Source organism: Phoxinus phoxinus (genome assembly GCF_949152265.1).
Source record: "Phoxinus phoxinus genome assembly, chromosome: 25".
NCBI classification, from domain to species: domain Eukaryota; kingdom Metazoa; phylum Chordata; class Actinopteri; order Cypriniformes; family Leuciscidae; genus Phoxinus; species Phoxinus phoxinus.
In genome coordinates this window covers 2,060,953-2,081,554 of record NC_136900.1, presented here as the reverse complement: position 1 = coordinate 2,081,554, position 20,602 = coordinate 2,060,953, and the positions used below count along the sequence as shown (strand labels likewise).

Below are 20,602 nucleotides of genomic sequence, written 5' to 3'. Positions count from 1 at the left end.
ACGACTGCACACACACACACACACACACACACACAAACACACATCAGCACAGGCTCTAGACGACTGCACACACACACACACAAACACACATCAGCACAGGCTCTAGACGACTGCACACACACACACACACACACACACACACACACACAAACACACATCAGCACAGGCTCTAGACGACTGCACACACACACACACACACACACATCAGCACAGGCTCTAGACGACTGCACACACACACACACACACACACACACACACACACACACACAAACACACATCAGCACAAGCTCTAGACAACTGCGCAGACACACACACACACACACACACACAAACACACATCAGCACAAGCTCTAGACAACTGCGCAGACACACACATATGGCGTTATTTTCCTGTCAAATGTCGAGAGCGCATTATTGTAGCCGAAAGTACATTAATATAATGTACCGAGCGCGAATCTCTCTGCTCGCGCGCGGAATATAATGTACCGAGCGCGAATCTCTCTGCTCGCGCGCGGGAACTGGGCGCGCGCTCTCAGATATACGCTGCTCTTGTTAGAGTTTTCTCTGGGCTCGCTCAGAGAATATGCCTGCACTAAAAACCTGTTCAGTGCCATCGCGAATCTCTCCTCTTCGGTTAAGTAAGCGTGTATGTGCTCAGACTGTGACCCGTGCGTTCGCGCATGCCTAAGTACTCTTCTCTTCCATTTCTTTCTCTTTGCTCTTGGCATAAACGCTGTCAAAACGGCAACCAATCAGAAATAGGCTTCAACGACTGACCAATGAAAACGCGACATCGTACATGGAATCTTATTGGTTGACATTGAACCGCAGTTTAATCAAGACGAGTTGAGATGGATCCGCCGAATCGACGAGTTTTATTTGTTTTGATGTTAAATATGTCAAATGTATCTTAAATGTCTGGGAAGAGGGCGATTGGATTATTTTACATATAAATGACCTAGACTGTCTATCTGCACAATATGTTTTGTAAAAATTGGTACTCCAGACTCTAAAGTTATCTGAAAGGAAATGTTACAGGGCTGGATTTCCCAAAACCTTCTTTAAATTATTATACCTTAAGCTAAAGCTATATCTAACGTTAATACGTGTTTCCCGAAACGTTCTTATTTAATTATAACTTCTGTAAGTCATTCGTTAGTAAGGTTGGTCTAGACCACTCTTAGCTATAGGCTACCTTATCACTGTGATATATATACGAATATAATTCTGAAGCTGTAACACACCCAGTGTTCAATTAGGATTATGGCAAAGAATAAATGCAAAGATTCACTTCTAAATTCAAATGTGCTTTTGCACTGAACCAGAGACAAATGCGCTCAACTCTTGTCATATTTCATACACATATCAAATTTTTTCTATTCTACTAGTAGTAGGCTACGTGGTGGTAGGGTACTTACGTTAGTTACTTACATTCTTATATGTATATGTATAAATATATTCCTTTGTGTTCAACAGATCAAAGAAATTCATACTGGTTTGAAACTACTTGAGTGGGAGTAAATTATGACTTTACTCATTTTAATTTTGGGTTTAATTTTCATTTTTCCCTTTAAGCAACAATAAGGTATAGTTCGGGGAACACGTCTAGAAAAGGTATCTTCATATACCTTTAGAGTCTCATCTTAGATTCCCCCCAAATATTTGTTCAGATTTGAATTTAGCAGTTGATCTCGCTACGTACTTAATGGTTAATAACTGAGACAATATGTTAATTATCAGACGTAAAATATTATTTTTGCCTTTTGGAATCGGCTTTCAAATCTATTTGGCTCAAAAATCTCACTTTCAATGGGCATGGCACCTGTAGTGTGAACAATGTGGTTGACAGTCTAGGTCATTTATATGTAAAATAATCCAATCGCCCTCTTCCCAGACATTTAAGATACATTTGACATATTTAACATCAAAACAAATAAAACTCGTCGATTCGGCGGATCCATCTCAACTCGTCTTGATTAAACTGCGGTTCAATGTCAACCAATAAGATTCCATGTACGATGTCGCGTTTTCATTGGTCAGTCGTTGAAGCCTATTTCTGATTGGTTGCCGTTTTGACAGCGTTTATGCCTAGAGCAAAGAGAAAGAAATGGAAGAGAAGAGTACTTAGGCATGCGCGAACGCACGGGTCACAGTCTGAGCACATACACGCTTACTTAAGCGAAGAGGAGAGATTCGCGATGGCACTGAACAGGTTTTTAGTGCAGGCATATTCTCTGAGCGAGCCCAGAGAAAACTCTAACAAGAGCAGCGTATATCTGAGAGCGCGCGCCCAGTTCCCGCGCGCGAGCAGAGAGATTCGCGCTCGGTACATTATATTCCGCGCGCGAGCAGAGAGATTCGCGCTCGGTACATTATATTAATGTACTTTCGGCTACAATAATGCGCTCTCGACATTTGACAGGAAAATAACGCCATACACACACACACACCAGCACAGGCTCTAGACGACTGCACAGAGACACACACACACACACACACACACACACATCAGCACAGGCTCTAGACGACTGCGCAGGCGCGCACACACACACACACACACACACACATCAGCACAGGCTCTAGACGACTGCGCAGGCGCGCACACACACACACACACACACACACACACACACACACACACACACACACACACATCAGCACAGGCTCCAGACGACTGCGCAGGCACACACACACACACATCAGCACAGGCTCTAGACGACTGCGCAGGCACACACACACACACACACACCAGCACAGGCTCCAGACGACCTCGCAGGCACACACACACACACTCAAGACGACTGCACAAACACACACGCACAAGCTCCAGACGACTGCACAGACACACACTCCAGACGACTGCGCACACACACAGACCAGCACAGGCTCTAGACAACTGCACACACACATCAGCACAGGCTCCAGACGACTGCACACACACACATAAACACACACAGACACACACTCTCAAGACGACTGCACAAACACACACCAGTGTTTCCGCTACATTCATTCTGCCGTGGTCGGCCGCCACACCAAAAATCCTCCCGCCACGGCTGCAGCTTCTCAGTGAGCTCCGATAATTGTGCATACTATTGTGTTATTGTTAAGCCCCACTAAAGGCATAAAAAACATTGTAAAGCACCATAAAGTTTTCGTGCACTGACGTTATATTCCAAGACTTCTAAAGTCATTCGATAGCATAATGTGAGGTAAAAAATAATATTGAAGTCGTTAAGTTAAAGTTAATGAAAACTCATCTCTCCTCAGTCATTCTCCATTCAGAACTCAAAACAGCGCGTCGCGTTCGGTTACGAGTAACACGATGACACTCTCCAAGATCAATGTTCACATTATTATACTTTATTTGTAGATAAAGGTCTATGGTTTGCATAAAATGACTTTATCTTACTGTTACTGGAGTTTATTGCGTTAGTTCTGTTAGATTACAGCACTGAGCACTCTGAATTCGAATTGTTCTTCATGCGCACTGTAACTGAAATGTAAAACTGTTAAAAGAAAAGGCTCAATAAACTGTTGCATAGATATAATACAGTAAGCATCAAATATCTCTTCGCTTTGTGCTTTTAAATAAAGTGTGCCAGTCAGAGAGACTGGTAGTTGTGAAACAGTATTTCGTGTGTTGTCTGTGTACTCTGCTAACACTTTTCAATGCGACGCGCTGCACGCCGTGACTTCGAGTTGCTTCAAGTGCATCATTCGGCGCACGGGATGCACATAATCGCATTGCCGCTGTAAATTGGAACCTTTCATATTATAACTAGAAAAACTATTTTTCGATTAATCGTTTTTTAAATTGTGGTTAATTCAATATCGATTCTCAAAGGCTATGAATCGATTTTTTTACCCCATATTTATTTATATATCACCCAAAAGCCATATTAGTTTTCCTACACTTCATAGGCTTGCAGCCTACATGTTACTCTAATGCAGTGAGATTTTATGTTTGTTTTCTCTTAAACATAAAATAACCTGATCCTGTTTGATCAAGGCATGAGACTGTTCTGACTTTTTCAATAATCGATTTTTCATCTTGCATCAAAATCCTGTCTATTCATTGTATGCATTTGATAAATCTACAGTATATTCATCGAGTGGAATCGAGAATCGAAATTGTATCGAATTGAGAGCTTGCGAATTGAAATAGAATTGGAACATCTGAATCGATACCCATCCCTAATTATAATACTTAGGGGAGGTTTAAACACCTGGGGCAAGGGGGCGTGGCCCATGGGAATATCACGCATGGGCGACGCCCGCTCCCCCTGGGGAAATGGGCCTGCCACCACAGCTGGAAAAAATCCTCTAGGACACACTGCACACACACACCAGCACAGGCTCTAGACGACTGCGCAGGCACACACACACACACATCAGCACAGGCTCTAGACGACTGCGCAGACACACACACATCAGCACAGGCTCTAGACTACCTCGCAGGCACACACACACACACTCAAGACGACTGCACAAACACACACGCACAAGCTCCAGACGACTGCACAGACACACACTCCAGACGACTGCGCACACACACACACCAGCACAGGCTCTAGACAACTGCGCACACACACATCAGCACAGGCTACAGACGACTGCACACACATAAACACACACAGACACACACTCTCAAGACGACTGCGCACATACAAACACACTCTCAAGACGACTGCATACATACACACACACAGAGAGTTCAGCACAGGCTCCAGACGACTGCACACACACACACACACACACACACACACACACAGAGAGAGTTCAGCACAGGCTAACACACACCTCTTCAGACGCACCTCCTCTGCGTTGTCCAGCGCCTTCAGTCTGCGCGCGTACAGGAAGATGATGTGGCCGCGCTTGGCCTGTTTATTACACTGAGACAACAACAGGTTCATCACAAATATATTCTCATCAGATTACGCCAGAGTGAATTCTGCATGGGTCTATAAATATATTCAATCAAAATGAATTAAGGTTTTTAAATATTTAAAACATTAAATTTTTTATGTTATTGTTATCTGTCCACTAAAAATTGTCCGATATATTAAAGCCGATGCATGATTTTCTTCAGTTCGCCATGATGGGTTTCAATTGCTTGAAACACGATGAATGAATCACACACACTTTGAAAAGGAAAATACAGTTACATGACAAATCTGTCATATATCGGCTTTCAAATATAAATAATTATCCGCATCGGCCAAAATGTTCATATCGACGCATCCCTTTATTTTATATCTCTTTTTTATTAATATAGTTAAAACTCAATAGTAGCTACAGGTCTAATAGGTCAATATCAGCATTAAAAAACAAAAAATGTGTACGAGTATATGCATTTTTACATCCAGTCATGTAAATCCTGTAAGTAATATCACACGACCCCATCGCAACACTACATCCGGAACTCAAAGACTCATTTTACAGGACTCAGTGAAGATGCAGATCTGGGCCTGGCTGCATAAAGCACCTTACGTGTAATTCCCCCTTAAGAACGCACTTAGGTTTCCCTTACACTTAAGGGTGTTGCAAAAAATAAGGAGAAATTATATTTCTTTAGGTGGAACTTCATACACCCTAGAATTTCCTTTAAGTATCTATTTTTCCCTTAAGTAATCTCTTAAAAAACAATAAGTGTTGCATAAAGCCCCTTAACTGTCATTTTCCTAAGTATAACAAAAGGTTTGGAAAACTTCCCCTTAAAGGGATAGTTCACTTTGAAATTAATTGTTGGTATGTTTTAGCTTATCTCAAGGGCATCCAAGATGTCGGTGTCTTTGTCTCTGCAGTATTTTCAATTTTGATATTTTTAGGTCAAACCGTTCTTGTCTGACAGTCATATCATGCAGGTCTATGGGGTGCATAGATATATATACACTAGATGTCGCATTAAAGACATTCGTTCCAATGAACTGCCGTAGCCAAGGCGACATCTAGTGTATACATCTATGCACCAGTCTGCGTACACGTCACACACCAGGATGCGCTCGCGCCCTCAGATCACTTGGACATGGCTGTGTTACAAGAGGTAAAAACTATATAAATACTGTTCGTTTTCACACACAAACCGCTCGTTTCGTGTCTTAGGCCATCAATGTGTACTTACATTTACGAGTCATTAAATCATGTTTAATTTGGACTCTGTGTATGCTCTTTGAGGTGGACCCCATAGACCTGCATGATATGACTGTCAGACAACAACGGTTTGACCTAAAAATATCGAAATTGAAAATACTGTGGAAAAAAAGATAGCTACATCTTGGATGGCCTTGAGGTAAGCTAAAACATACCAAAAATTAATTTCAAAGTGAACTATCCCTTTAAGTGTTACACGGAGCGAGCAGGTTCAATTCAAGTCTTCTAACAAGACGCGATCGGCCGCTTTATATGATAAACGTACTCTGCTACCAACGTAACCTCGGTTCCCTTAGAGATAAGGGAACGAGTATTGCGTAGCTATACGCTATGGGAAAACTACTTTTCGAGAATATTGAAAACTTCATTATGCCTTATCTCTAAGGGAACCGGGGTTACGTTAGAAGCAGAGTACGTTCCCTTTCGAGAAGGGTCTCTCGCATTGCGTAGTTACACGCTAAGGGAACCCATTTTAAAACGCTGTGCTATTAGCCTAATAACTTCAACTACTGCCTAGAGCAGACAAGCTCGAGACATATAGCAGAAATAAAAGTTACAATCCAACGGGGACCAGAAAGTCGAGGCCTTCAAAGGAATAGTAGAGGTATGGACCCAACGGGGGCCAAGACCACTTATATAGAAAGGATTTGTGCTTGCAAAGCCGGCACTTCCAGGTTATAAAATCTTACGAATGTGGACGGCGAGGACCAGGCCGCCGCACAAATGTCTTCAATTGGTACACCACTGGACCAGGCCCATGAAGAAGCCCTAACGCCTATGGGGCATTGAAGGACCATAGAAGCATAGGCTAAAGAGTTAGCATCTACTATCCATCTTGACAATCTCTGCTTCGTGACCGAAGACCCTTAGGTGTGGCCACCGAAGCATACAAAGAGCTGTTCCGACTGCCTGAACGGGGCAGAGCAGATTCAAGTCTCTATTGTCTTCCGACGGGGGAAGAGCTGACAGTGAAATAACCTGAGCTCTGAACGGAGTCGAGAGCACCTTAGGTACATAGCCATGGTTTAAGGACGACTCTTGAGTCGTTGGGCCCAAACTCAAGACAGGAAGCGTTCGTGGAGAGCGCTTGTAAAGCGCCCACTCGCTTGACGGATGCTAGGGCTAGCAGGAGTGCGGTCTTTAAGTCAGCCGACTGAAGCGGCTCTGAGGACCGAAGAAAGGTCCCAGGATTGAGGGAGGTCGAGGCGGGTTAAGCCTCCTGGCCCCTTTGGGGAAGCATACAATCAGTTCGCTTTTTCCCCAAGGATTGGCCGGCTACAGGAGCGTGGAAAGCTGCTATGGCCGCCACATTCACTGAGCGTGGAGGGGGTCCGGCCCGCGTCCAGCAGCTCTTGTTGAAAAGAAAGTACCAGTGGTACTTCACATGAATATGGGTCCAGGTTATGAGCTGAGCACCAGCCGGTGAACACTGACCACTTGAGGGTGTAGAGACGTCTTGTGGACGGAGCTCTTGCCTCAGCAATAGTATTCAGGACTCTCTCAGAGATGTCCTTGGATACCCGTTGACGGGCCATACATGGAGGGCCCACAAATCGTGACGGGGGTGGCTCTTCCTGATCCGTTCGATGACCTGAGGGAGCATCGAGACCGGAGGGAACGCATAAAGAGTGCGGCTGGGCCAATCATGGGCCAGCACATCCCCTTTCTTTGAAAATAATATTGGGCAATGAGAGTTGTCTTCTGAGGCGAAGAGGTCGACCTCTGCCCTCCCGAAGACACTCCAGATCAAAACAACCGTCTGAGGGTGGAGAGACCATTCGCCTGGGGGCATGTTGTCTCGAGATAGCATATCTGCAGCCTGGTTCAGTATGCCCGGTACTTGCACTGCCCTGAGCGAGCACAGGTTGGCCTGAGCCCATGCGAGGAGCCGTTCGACCATGGTGTACAGGTTGTGTGACCTGAGACCGCCCTGGAGACTTATATATGACACCACCGCCATGTTGTCTGTCCGGACTAAAACGTGGTGACCTGCCAGGTGTGTGAGGAAGGTTTTGAGGGCTAGAAAAAACGATCTCACTTCAAGACAGTTGATATGTAGGCGCTTCTCCGAGCTCGACCAGAGGCAGGCCTGCGCTCGTGCAGAGCCGCCCAACCTAAGTTGGAGGCGTCTGTTGAAATTACCTTCCTCCTTGACACCAGACCCATGCTCACACCAGACTGGTACAAGTTGGTGTCCTTCCAAGGGGCCAGGGCTTTGACACAGCCCTGGTTTACCCTTATACGTAGATGGTCGTGCCGCCACACATGAGCCGGGACATGAGGTTTGAGGCAGCGCTGAAGGGGGCGCATACGCAGTAGGCCTAGATTGAGTACTGACAACGCAGAGGCCATTAGGCCCAATGCCCTTTGAAACGATCTGAGGGGCGTGAGAGAGCCCGCTTTGAACGAAGCAGCTAGCTGTTGAATCGAGAGAGCGCTTTCTGGCGTGAGCCAAGCTCTCATCTGAACATAGTCGAGAACTGTTCCCAGGTACGCTATACGCTGGCGAGGAGCCAGGTCTTGTGAGACCGTATTTTTTCTTTCTTTTCCTTATCCATGTTATGCTGTTTTCTGTGAAACTTACCGCTATCTGTAATATGTGTCCATGGCAGTAATCGAATATTATAACGGCAAAACCTGGGTTGCTGTCGTAAAACACTTAACGGTTTCCCTTACCTAAGAGAACTGTTTAAGGGATTAATGCAACATCCTTAAAGGGATAGTTCACCAAAAATGAAAATTAGCCCATGATTTACTCACCCTCAAGTCATCCTAGGTGTATATGACATTGTTCTTTCAGACGAATACAATCGGAGTTATATTAAAAGTGAATGGCCATCAAAGTGCATCTATCCATGATAAAAGTGCATCTATCCATGATAAAAGTGCATCTATCCATGATAAAAGTGCATCTATCCATCATAAAAGTGAATCTATCCATGATAAAAGTGCATCTATCCATCATAAAAGTGCATCTATCCATCATAAAAGTGAATCTATCCATCATAAAAGTGCATCTATCCATGATAAAAGTGCTCCACGCGGCTCTGGAGGGTTAATAAAGCCCTTCTGAAGCAAAGCAATGAGTTTGTGTAAGAAACATATCCATTTTTGAAACTTTATAAAGTAAAATTAACTAGCTTCCGGCAGACGGCTGGAAGAATGTCATATACACCTAGGATGACTTGAGGGCGAGTAAATCATGGGCTAATTTTCATTTTTGGGTGAACTATCCCTTTAAGTCATTCCCTTAGCTGAGGGGAAAATCACGCCATAAGTCTCATACTTAAGGGAAAAACTCATGCAACCGGGCACTGGCCTGTAATGTAGAGTGAAAGAGTGAGCGCACCTGTGGACACTTGTTTCCTCCGCCCGAGAGCCAGCGTGAGATGCAGATGTACCCGAACAGGTGTCCGCAGCGCAGAGCGGCCAGCCGGTGGTCCCCGGCCGACGTCCAGGGCTCGAAGCAGATGGAGCAGATCTCGCCCTCCCCGTCCCTGTCCTCAGCCTCTCCTGCGGGATACACCGGCTCCGGCACTGCCTCTCCTACGGGATACACCGGCTCCGGCACTGCCTCTCCTGCGGGATGCATCGGCTCCGGCACTGCCTCTCCTACGGGATGCATCGGCTCCGGCACAGCCTGTCCTGCGGGATGCATCGGCTCCGGCACAGCCTGTCCTGCGGGATACACCGGCACCGCTCCTGTGGGATGCATCGGCTCCGGCACAGCCTGTCTTGCGGGATGCATCGGGTCCGGCAAAGCTCCTGCGGGATACACCGGCTCCGGCACAGCCTGTCCTGCAGGATACACCGGCACCGCTCCTGTGGGATGCATCGGGTCCGGCACAGCCTGTCTTGCGGGATGCATCGGGTCCGGCAAAGCTCCTGCGGGATGCATCGGGTCCGGCAAAGCTCCTGCGGGATACACCGGCTCCGGCACAGCCTGTCCTGCAGGATACACCGGCACCGCTCCTGCGGGATGCATCGGGTCCGGCACCGCCTGTGGAGAGAGAGTCACACACTGCACTCACAATCCTTCACAAAGCAGCAAGAGTTCAGGACCAACACAAGCTCTCAGTCACACCTCAGACTCTGGTCTCGGCTCTTCTGCTCCTGCACTCGTCCCTTCAGGCACCCGACGAACACTGGGCCCTGTGTGGCACACACAAACATCTTCATTAGTGATCAATGGATGCTCAAAATTCAAACTAAAATGCTACAATTTGACCAAAAACTGATTTTATAATGTCTACATGTGTATCTGAATGCATTCTGAAGAGAAACTGACTTTAGGACCCAGCGGAACAGCTCATTTGCTCCATATAGAGCTATTAAGAGTTTACAAGAGTCATGAAATATCATGTTATATTATTTTATTTCCACAAGAGGTCGGCAAAGACACCCAATGTAAGATATTTAGAGTTTAATTAAAAGGTTTATGCATGAAATGCATGCTGAGTGCAATATGCAATACGAGTTATTTTGAAATTAAGTTGAAAGAATGTGAGGAATGTGCTTAAATTACTATTTAATTATTATGTATTGATTAAATATATTAATTTAAAAGTAAATAAAATAAAGAATAATAAAAAAATCTCCAAAAAATATTAATTAAAAAATAGAAAAAATATTATCAAAACGAAATGAAACAAGCTTTCTGGCCAAAAAATATAATTTTAGAGCTTTCCCGAGAGTGAAAGATGTGTTACAAACTGTGAGGAAAAAATATAAGGGAAGACCAGAACACTGAAGTTGGTTAAGGCATTAATCTGACAGAATTATTTGGCAAAAAACACAAACTAAAGCTACAGGTTTTATTTTACTATATGCATAAAAAAGAAAGAAAAGGAAAAGCAAACATTGACTACAACATAATCAGTTATTAATATTTCGTTAGTTCTCTCGTTTCTGCATATGTTCATAATTTCTTTCCATGACAGCCTGGCTAAAAATGATCGACTTCAAACACAACTACGATGTATGATTACAAAATCTAACACGTTTTTAATACTGTTTGAATAACAGGTCAAGATTCGGGTTTTGTTGTTGTTTTTTTGGAGAAAAAAGCTAAATTTCCTAAAGATCAATTAGACTCAAAGGTTAGATTGTTTTGATTTTATTATTTTTGCACGTGTTAATGCCAAAACAATACAATAATGCCAACTCCATACATTTTGGCAGAAGTGTGTATTATTACTGGAATTGTAATATTTAAGCCTCATTTCCTTTCGAAAATCAATTTTACACTAGGTACACATAGGGCTGGGCACCGAGTCTCGATACTTTTTAGGTACCGACCGAATTGCCTAGATACTATCGAGTATCGAAAAATGACATGTTGTTCGGTTCCAGATTTCGATACCTAAGGAGTTAACTCGTCAACGTCAGTGCTCAAACAAATACATATGAAATGCACAACGACACACATAAAGTCGCTCACGCACACATACACACAAACTCTATTCACACGAAACACGCGGAACTCTCCGCGCACACTCATATGAGACGCGCGCGCGCACGCACAAACTCTCGACACGCATACTTATGAGCCGCGAGCGCACACACACACACACACACACAAACTCTCCGCGCACATATTCATATGAGACGCGAGCACACACACATAATACCTTAAAGATGTGGAAAAATCGATCAAAAGTGTGGGTACATTTCTCCAGGCTCGATGCCAACCGCGCGCGATGCCGTATTTGCGGTAAAATAATTGCTGCAAAGACCGGTACCACGACAAGCACGATGAAGACCTTGACAGTGCACGGAGTAAACATAAGAGCAGAAAGTTGCTCCGTCTTCGACTGGTAAATGAAGAGATACCTTGTTGATCACTCCAGTGTTTATATTGCAATAAATAATAACCTACTGAATGCACACTGCCGTTCAAAACTGTGTTGGTTAGTCAGAATTTTTTTTCAGTAAGGATGCATTAAAGTTATAAAAGGTGACATTAAAACATGTGTAATGTTACAAAATATTTCGTTTTTAAATAAATGCTTTTCTTTTGATTTTTTTATTCATAAAAGAATCATGAAAAAAATGATCATAGTTTCCAAAATATTAAGCAGCAAACTGTTTTCATATTCTGAAGGGTCATGTGACACTGAAGTAATGATTTTGAACATTCAGCTTTGACATCACATGAATAAATTACATTTTGAAATATATTAGATACGATTTTAAATTGTAATACTATTTCACAATATTACTAAAGTTTTACTGTATTTTTTTATTAAAAAATTCAGCTTTGGTGAGCATGAGCGCTTTATAAAACATTTTTTATTCCTTTGTGCACTGGCTAAGGAGCATGAGTCAAACTGAAAAAATAAAACTAAATAAATAAAAAATAGAAGTTTTTCTGAGGTAATATGTTATGTAATCTTGTTAAAATAGATTTCATAAAATTGGTATCGAAAAAAGTATCGTTAGGAACCGGTATCGAAACTGAGGTATCGAAATTGGCACCGGATCGAAAGATTTTGAACGATGCCCAGCCCTAGGTACACACAATAGTTACTCAAACATATTTTTTTAAATGAGACCAAACTTGCATCTGTGCTCCAAAGCTTTACATTTTTAAGTTTTTGCCACACGCATTTTTGTCCTCTAAGGACCTTTTTTTCCCTCGTTTAACGCTTTATATTGGCACAGCCATTACATATTTAAAACAGTAATATCCTATACTAAACCTAAACTAATCTTGACAAACTATATATCATTTGAAAGCTTACAATCTCTAGTTTACATATTTGGAGTTTGATTTTCAAAATAAATTACAGAGGAGCCGAAATTTATCAATTTGCAACAATAACATTTTCATACTCCTAAGGCGAGTTCAGACCTTTATTTTGAAATAATGAAAGAATGCTAGAAACCTCAGTTTGTTTTCATGCCATGAGTTCAAAAGATAGCATCCATTACATTCTTTTAGAAAAAAAGGTCTGAAAATGTTTTAAATTTAAAGAAAATAATAATAGATTTAGCATTAGTGTGTCAGCGAGCTATAATGCACATACGGGATCTTTTGTGTTTCTTAGAGGCTGAATTAATGTCAAAATCTGACAAACTTCCAACACTACTTCTGAATAGGATGTGTACTTCATAAATTGTATGAAAATTGTAAAAATAATGGTTCAGACTCAAACAACATATGGAGATGGAGGCGCCCTTATATGGGCAGTGATGTCCACTAGTGGAGAAGTGTGGTACTGCGCCCAAACTACATCTCACTGAACGCTCATTTCAAGAGATATCTTGACATTATTATCAGTGACTTTAGCCATCCGTCCCACAGGCTGTTCTCTCTGTTACCATCAGGCAGACGTTTCCGCAGTATTCGATCCCGTACCAGCCGACTGAGAGACAGCTTCTTTCCTGAGGCTGTCAGGTTAATGAACAGCCAGAACTGATACATCTTACACACTCCACTATATCCCCTGTATACATTGCACTTACTCAACACCTCTTTTCAACACTGGACTCCACAGCAGCACACACTGCACTTATTGCAGCAGCACTACACAGCACACAGTGCACTGCATTGATCAATACAATAATCCATATCACCGTAATACCAATCATGCGCATCATACTGTACTGAGTTATTTATATATGTTAATTGTAATTGTATATTGTCTTCTATGTAAATTGTATTCTGCACCGTCTGGAGCACGCTCTTAAGAATTTCACTCACTACGGCACATGTGTTGTTAGTGATGTGACAATAAAAGGAATTGGAATTGGATATCAACCTAACATTTGAAACACAACTTGTTCAGATTTTTGGCTTTGATTTTTTTTTTGTATTTTTAGTGTCCTCCAGGTTTTGAAAATATATATTTTACATAAAATATGAATAATTAAATCTTTAGTATTCTACATTTTCATAAACTCAAACTTCAATAACTTTTTTTCTGTTTAACATCCTTAATTTATTTCACTTCTACAAAAATCTGCCAAATATCTTCTTTAAGACAAGACCAATCTTACATCTATATTCCAAAAGCATTCTTGAACTACAACCATTTAAGTTCGGAATGTGCATTTTCATGTCTATTAGAAAAAGGGGTGCGCTTAAGGGGTTAAAGACACACATAGGGTTAGAGACTGAGGAACCTGTGTGTGAGGAGACGGCTGGCCGCGGGCTGGTGGCGCTGGGCTGACGGGACGTGTGTGTGATGACGGCAGCGGGCCGGCTGGAGGAGTGTGTGTGCGCGTCAGCTGTGTGTCGCCTCAGCCGCTCCGACAGCTCCTCCGTGTCCCGTATGAGCGCCTGGAGCTCTTCACGAGTGCTCAGTCTGGGAAGCAGAAGAGGAACATCAGGAACCCATTCACACTCTCCTCATCAGGGGCTTTCGCACCGGAGAACCTTTTCACAGCTCATACTAGTATCGGCGGACGTTTGAACTAAGAACGATTTCAGTTCTAGAAACTCCTTTCGGAGGAACTGATTTACTTCTACTACTTCAGAGTCGGCCTAAACCAGCGCTAAAGGGAACTATCCGTGACGTTAGTGTTCGCTGATTGGCCGCGCGTGAAACACCAGCACCCGCCATTTAAAAAAAAAAGCAGTGTAAACACACAGTTTATAGCCTATATATTTACTCCAGAAACTAACTCTACGAACATGTAAAACAGGGATAGATGTGTCTCTTAATCTTTACGCCGAGGAGAAAATACAGCGCAACTTTGAGGAGACCGAGCCAGCACCACTGGACATCGAACACACGGCATAACTTTTCATTACGCTCTACTTTCTATGTATAACAGTTCTATCTGGGTGTAACGATACACGTATTGAACCGAACCTGCTCCTAAGAAAAGTCAAGTAAAGCTCCATCATTGCTCAAAGTAAAAAAAAAAAAAATCATACTTTATGATGTTAGTTTTAATAAAAACATAATTTAAAAAATTAAATCAAGGAAATTTCTCTGGCATTTCTTTCTTTTTGCTGTATCGAAAACGTACCGAACCGTGACACAAGTGTATCGTATCGAACCGAACCGTGAACTGGCGGTGCGAACACAACAGGAAAACGTTCCTATGGGACCACCAGTTCTCGGGGAACCCCCCTGGTGGCTCGTGCCTGTAACTGAGGTCCTAGTGCCGGCGCGAACGCCCCTGTTCGCACTCAGGGTGAAAGGTCTATTGCTGGGAAAGCTGTGGTTGTGTTACCCGATCCTCCGTCGCCTCCTGTGGACGGGCCGAAGCACCGGATGCCGGAGCCGATCCAGCAGCGCAGGAATACTCTCTTCTTCTGTGGTGCTGTCGGACTCCGAGACCACGATCACCCCGGCCGCTGCTTCCACCTCCATGTCCTCCATCTTCACACACACCGCCTGCAGGACACACGAGACGTGAAACACTTACAGCCTCCACTGCACACGTCACTTGTTTATCACGCAACACAAATATTAGGTACATTTGCGTCTCGAATGGCGTCACACACCAGATACTCATAGAAAAATACAACAATTTTAACACTTAAAATCCATCCTGTGAAAATCAGTAATTGGACACTGCAGCTTTAAAAGCCCCCAGCAGGCTCCGCCCCTAGTGGGCGTGTCATGTTTCACATTAACTACACTTACTGCACCACGTTATAATCAAATGTCTTCTAAACTTGACAAGACTGATTTCGTCGGAAAGCTCAGTCTCAAGTGTCTATATTTGTTGAGCGTTTTGAGACAGAATTGATATTGCGACAGAAATGTGTTCATTTGTGACAGGAGAACACGTTAAAATGGAGTGTGCTTCACCCGGTGGCTGTTTCGGGTACAGCGTCTCACAGGAAACTCAGTGTTTGTGATATCAACCGCAAATCTGGAGCACAACTTAGTTAGACATGTGGCTTCGATTTTCTAGCAAATTATTTAGTAAAATATATACGTATAAAATAAAATAAAATCTTTCAATGTTTTAAGTGCCTTCACCTGATAATTAATATTTTAATAATTAATAATTAATCTGCTGAGTGTCTTTAACCCTTTAAACCTGAAGTGCACCGCGGTGAGTCGTTCCAGGAGTGTAACGCCCGAGTTACCAAGAAATCAATAATCATTTTCAAAAAAAAAGTTTTTATAATTTATGAAATACTGTTTTTGTAGTACGTACTGTAATGTGTAATCTGAAAGGTCTCACGGGTGTATACAACTCAACAAGCATAACTGTTTTGGGCTTTGACTAAACTTGAGCGCGTTTTTGCACGACCCATGTGTAAATATCATAAACAACAATCAATTGAGACGATCACGATATATTCCTCATGAGGAACAACAATTTTAAAAATGCCGTCCGGGTGTAGTGGCTAAACACAGAGGCTATCTTGGTTTCAAATGCTGTAATATTTGATTTTGATTTGATCTCATCCTCCTCTCCTACCTTATTTCCTTCCAGAATTATTGCATGTCAAATAAGATGTGTAAAATTATGATAAATATATATTTGTCTTTTATCCGCACTTTCTCAGCATGAGAAAGTCCAAATGTAACTAAATGTTTTTATTATTATTCTAAACGTGTTCTATCAACATTTTTACTCTCATTGCTATACTTTTGAGTTATGAGTCTTTATTTTTGAGTATGTCACTCAGAGAAAACTGTACCGCCTTCAGGGCTTATAATGTGTTGACTAGAGAGCAACCCCCATTCCTCATGACACCCATTGGGTGATCTTCACACCTAAACAATAAACAGGGGAATGAATATTTACCTCTTTTGTCACAGCAATCTTCACCAACTCCACACAAAAGGTCCTGCTTATGTAACACTTACACCACACTTTAAAAATGAACTTTGTCCTTCGCTAAAGTGACTTTCTGTTCCCCTAAAAGAGAAACCTAACAGAGTTCGCCATCCGGGTCTCTCTCGCACACTAGGGTTAGTGCGCAGTCTGGTCGGAGTACGGGTAGTGTGCGGACTACACTCGCTTGAGAAACGTCCTGCCAGATCGCCTGTTAAAAGTTTTAGTCCTCAAAACACTGTATCTGTATAGATCAGGGTTATCTAAAGTCAACATCCAACAGGTCATAGTTTTCTCTAACAAACTAAAACCACAGACACTGTTATCATGAACATGCTGCTAATGTTGCTAACTAACTACAGCACGCACACACACACACACACACCAAAAACATCTGACATTAACAACATTTACCGAGCACAGCGTCCGGTTAGCTTGAGGGATTTCTTCGTCCGGTCGCCAAAAAAAATCAGCTTTTCCAGCTTTAAAGTTGATCGTGGTGCGATTTCGAACAAATACAAACAAGCGCGATAAATTCGTGTTAGAATTCATGCAAGATCTTCTCCGCTCATGCTGCAAACACAACCGCCAACACGGAGCCCCGCCCCCTCTGCGCGTTATGCTGTTTGATTGGACAAGAGCGTGCGATGGTCTCTGACTCATTTCCGGGAATCGGTTTCTTTCAAACAGTTCATTCCAAAGAACCAGTGGTCTGCTGCATAAACAGACTGCTTAGAAGAACAGTCTTACAAGTTGAAGTTAGTCATGTAATTTTGTTGGGCATAACTTTTTTAAGTCACTCATAAAACTGTAGAATGGTCTAATTGGAATCCAAAAAGTAAGATTCGTGATTCGTTCAGAACGAACTCTTGAACTGAAAAGATTCGACTCAACAGGACGATTCGTTCAAGAAAAAAAAACATAATAGAGGAAATGCTAAAATCATTTATATAGTTATTTTTAAAGACTTGGCACATCTTGTTACCTTAAACATGCTACACGGGCACCCGCTGATATTGTTACAGAAAGTTACTGCGATACTTCAGTTCATGTGAACTTACACGCGCGCGGGCACACACACACACACACACACACACACACACACACTTTAGCCAGCCCAGCAGAGGGCGTTGTGATTCTATTCTGCTGTAAAGATGCTGAATTTGGTTTTAATAGTTAATAATTATGAATAACACACACAGTCCCTAACCCAAGAGTATTTCACGCTGAACACACACACTTTACTTCTGAATGTCAGAAAACACAGTAAACCTTCTGCCCCATAATGGTGTAGTTTCAGCTTCTACCAGCAGAGGCTGAGCTGCTCCTGCAAACCCGGACCTGTCAGTCAATACCACTAATACTAACTCACTTACAGTCTGACAAAACTCAAAACAAATATAGGCCATGAGGGAACAGATCGTGAAAAGTGCACTTTTACAAACATTACAGCATGTTTTCAATTGTGTTAGTACAATACACAAAATCACAAAGTATCCCTTTCACAACAAACACAAAATAAGTGTTTCATCTATACATGTTTCATTACAGTAACAGCCTTTCATAATGCCATTCACACGAGAGAGAGCGAGAGAGAGAGAGAGAGAGAGAGAGAGAGAGAGAGAGAGAGAGAGAGAGAGAGAGAGAGAGAGAGAGAGAGCGAGCGAGAGAGAGAGAGAGAGAGAGAGAGAGAGAGAGAGAGAGAGATGGCATCAAATCCTTGTGTGTCATACTCATCACACCTCGTGATAACACACTATATAACATTATGTATTCAATTACATAAGTTAGGTAATGCAAGTGTATTTTCTGATGTGGCATCTGTAGCCTGTATTACTGTAATTAATTAAGCAACAAGGGTGATTTGAAACATGTCTGATTTGATACCCAGATAACAGTTTCGAAGCAGAGACTCTCCCGCTGGATATAGCGCTATAGCTTACAGGTCCTGGACTAGCATCTGTGCGACATCATGTGACATCTTATCAGGTTGTATAACCCTGACCCCGTTCACAGCTCGTGTCAAGATGTGTTTCGGTCGATCGGATCACGGCGATGCTGAATACTGGTGTAAAACATTCTGAGTTTGTCCACTTTCGAAGACTTCCAGAGTTGAAAACACATTCGACTGGATTGCTTTCACAGTGTAACGTCTAGAGGCTGTTTGTTCAAACATTATGGACCATGGCAAGTAGATTTTGGGGAAAAAGGAGAACTAAAACGAGGATCAATATCAGCGTGGCGTTTTCGAGATGCCGAGAGCTAGTGTCCGCGACTAACTTCCACTCGACAGAGACGCTCTCGCATGTACTTTATTTGACAGGTGAGCAAATGTAAAATATAGCTGCAAGCAGCGATGGAGGGCCCAAGCCGGTGGCACCGCCACCCTGGTGCCTTTAGTTACACTAAAGGCACCGGGCTGGCGCTGCCACCGGCTTGGGCCCTCCATCGCTGCTTGCAGCTATATTTATATATATATATATATATATATATATATATATATATATATATATAAAGCCGCCACCCCGTTGCCTTTCGGGTTCCTGTGCACGACGGGCAATAACGTAACCCCGCTTTGACTGTCGAGAAGAAGTCTAAAGGCACCGAGGTGGCGGTGCCACCGGCTTGGGCCCTCCATCGCTGCTTGCAGCTATATATATATATAAAGCCGCCACCCCGTTGCCTTTAGGGTTCCTGTGCACGACGGGCAATAACGTAACTCCGCTTTGACTGTCGAGAAGAAGTCTGCTTTAGAGCTTGCATCAGTGTGGGTTCTGCAAAAGTGTGCATCGAGGGCACATATCAACCACAAAGTATGCGTGAGCACCTTTCTGAAACCTAAAATGAAAAATTAGACACCCTACAGTCTCATGGACTTAACGGTAACGGACACATGAAATCAGCAGCCATTGTAAGTACACAAGACCAAAAATTCATATGAAGTGTGGTATATATATTCATTGAAATTACTGTACTTTAAAACACTTGTTTAAAAGAAAAAACACATGTATACATAGTATAAAACACTAGATGGCACAATATACCTATTTTTAATAGAGTCTTTCTGCCCCCCTCCCCACACACACAGAGACAGGGGGGCTGTCTGTGTGTGTGCCCTCCCTCCCCACACAGACACACACGGGGGGGGGGGGGGGGGTGTGTGTCAGACAGACAGACACACACACACACACACACACACAGAATGGCAGGGGGAACTCTGTCGGAGAGAGACAAAACCACATTCAAACCAAAATATCTGACTTCCTGTTGGTCGGAGCTAATGACTGTAAATGAGAAAGTTGTCCGGCTCGATAAGCACAATATACATACCGAGTTTTGTGACTGTAGGTAAAAATAACCCCCCCACTTTAGTCAAAAGCATCTTGAAAGTAACACACTTCCTGCTGCCAGTTGGTGGCGCTATAACTTTGACTCACATTAGTTACATCCATGTGATCGGCCTCTTACAAAAAACACACTACTGAAGTTTCATCAAGATCAGTTAATGTATGAAGACGTTATAACACATCGTGTTTCTCTTTTCTCGCCATAAATTTGTTTCCTCGCCACGGCCAAACCGTTCGAGATATCAAAAATCCGTCCGCAATTTAGCATCCTCCATGTCTTGACTTCATGTTGACTGAGTTTGGTGGCGATCGAAAGAATTTTCCAGGGGGATTCGTTTTTTAACAACCCA

The 20,602-nt window shown here is 42.9% G+C and overlaps 1 protein-coding gene across 3 annotated transcripts in view; it reads right to left on the bottom strand.

Moving 5' to 3' along the window:
• Positions 1-17,988, bottom strand: part of rfwd3 (ring finger and WD repeat domain 3) — a 37,626-nt gene extending 19,638 nt beyond the window's left edge. Inside the window, exons 1-7 of one of the 3 annotated variants that reach the window (XM_079603617.1) lie at positions 17,320-17,511; positions 15,340-15,503; positions 14,281-14,462; positions 10,238-10,305; positions 10,135-10,153; positions 9,503-10,077; positions 4,804-4,895 (exon numbers count right to left, since the gene is read on the bottom strand). In XM_079603617.1, coding sequence (XP_079459743.1) covers positions 4,804-4,895; positions 9,503-10,077; positions 10,135-10,153; positions 10,238-10,305; positions 14,281-14,462; positions 15,340-15,503; positions 17,320-17,457 — 1,238 coding nt within the window. In that variant the 5' untranslated portion in view covers positions 17,458-17,511. Of the gene's footprint in view, positions 1-4,803; positions 4,896-9,502; positions 10,154-10,237; positions 10,306-14,280; positions 14,463-15,339; positions 15,504-17,319 lie in introns of all 3 variants that reach the window. The other 2 variants (XM_079603618.1, XM_079603616.1) reach the window with 2 other exon arrangements.
• Between the last annotated feature and the right edge of the window lie 2,614 nt (positions 17,989-20,602).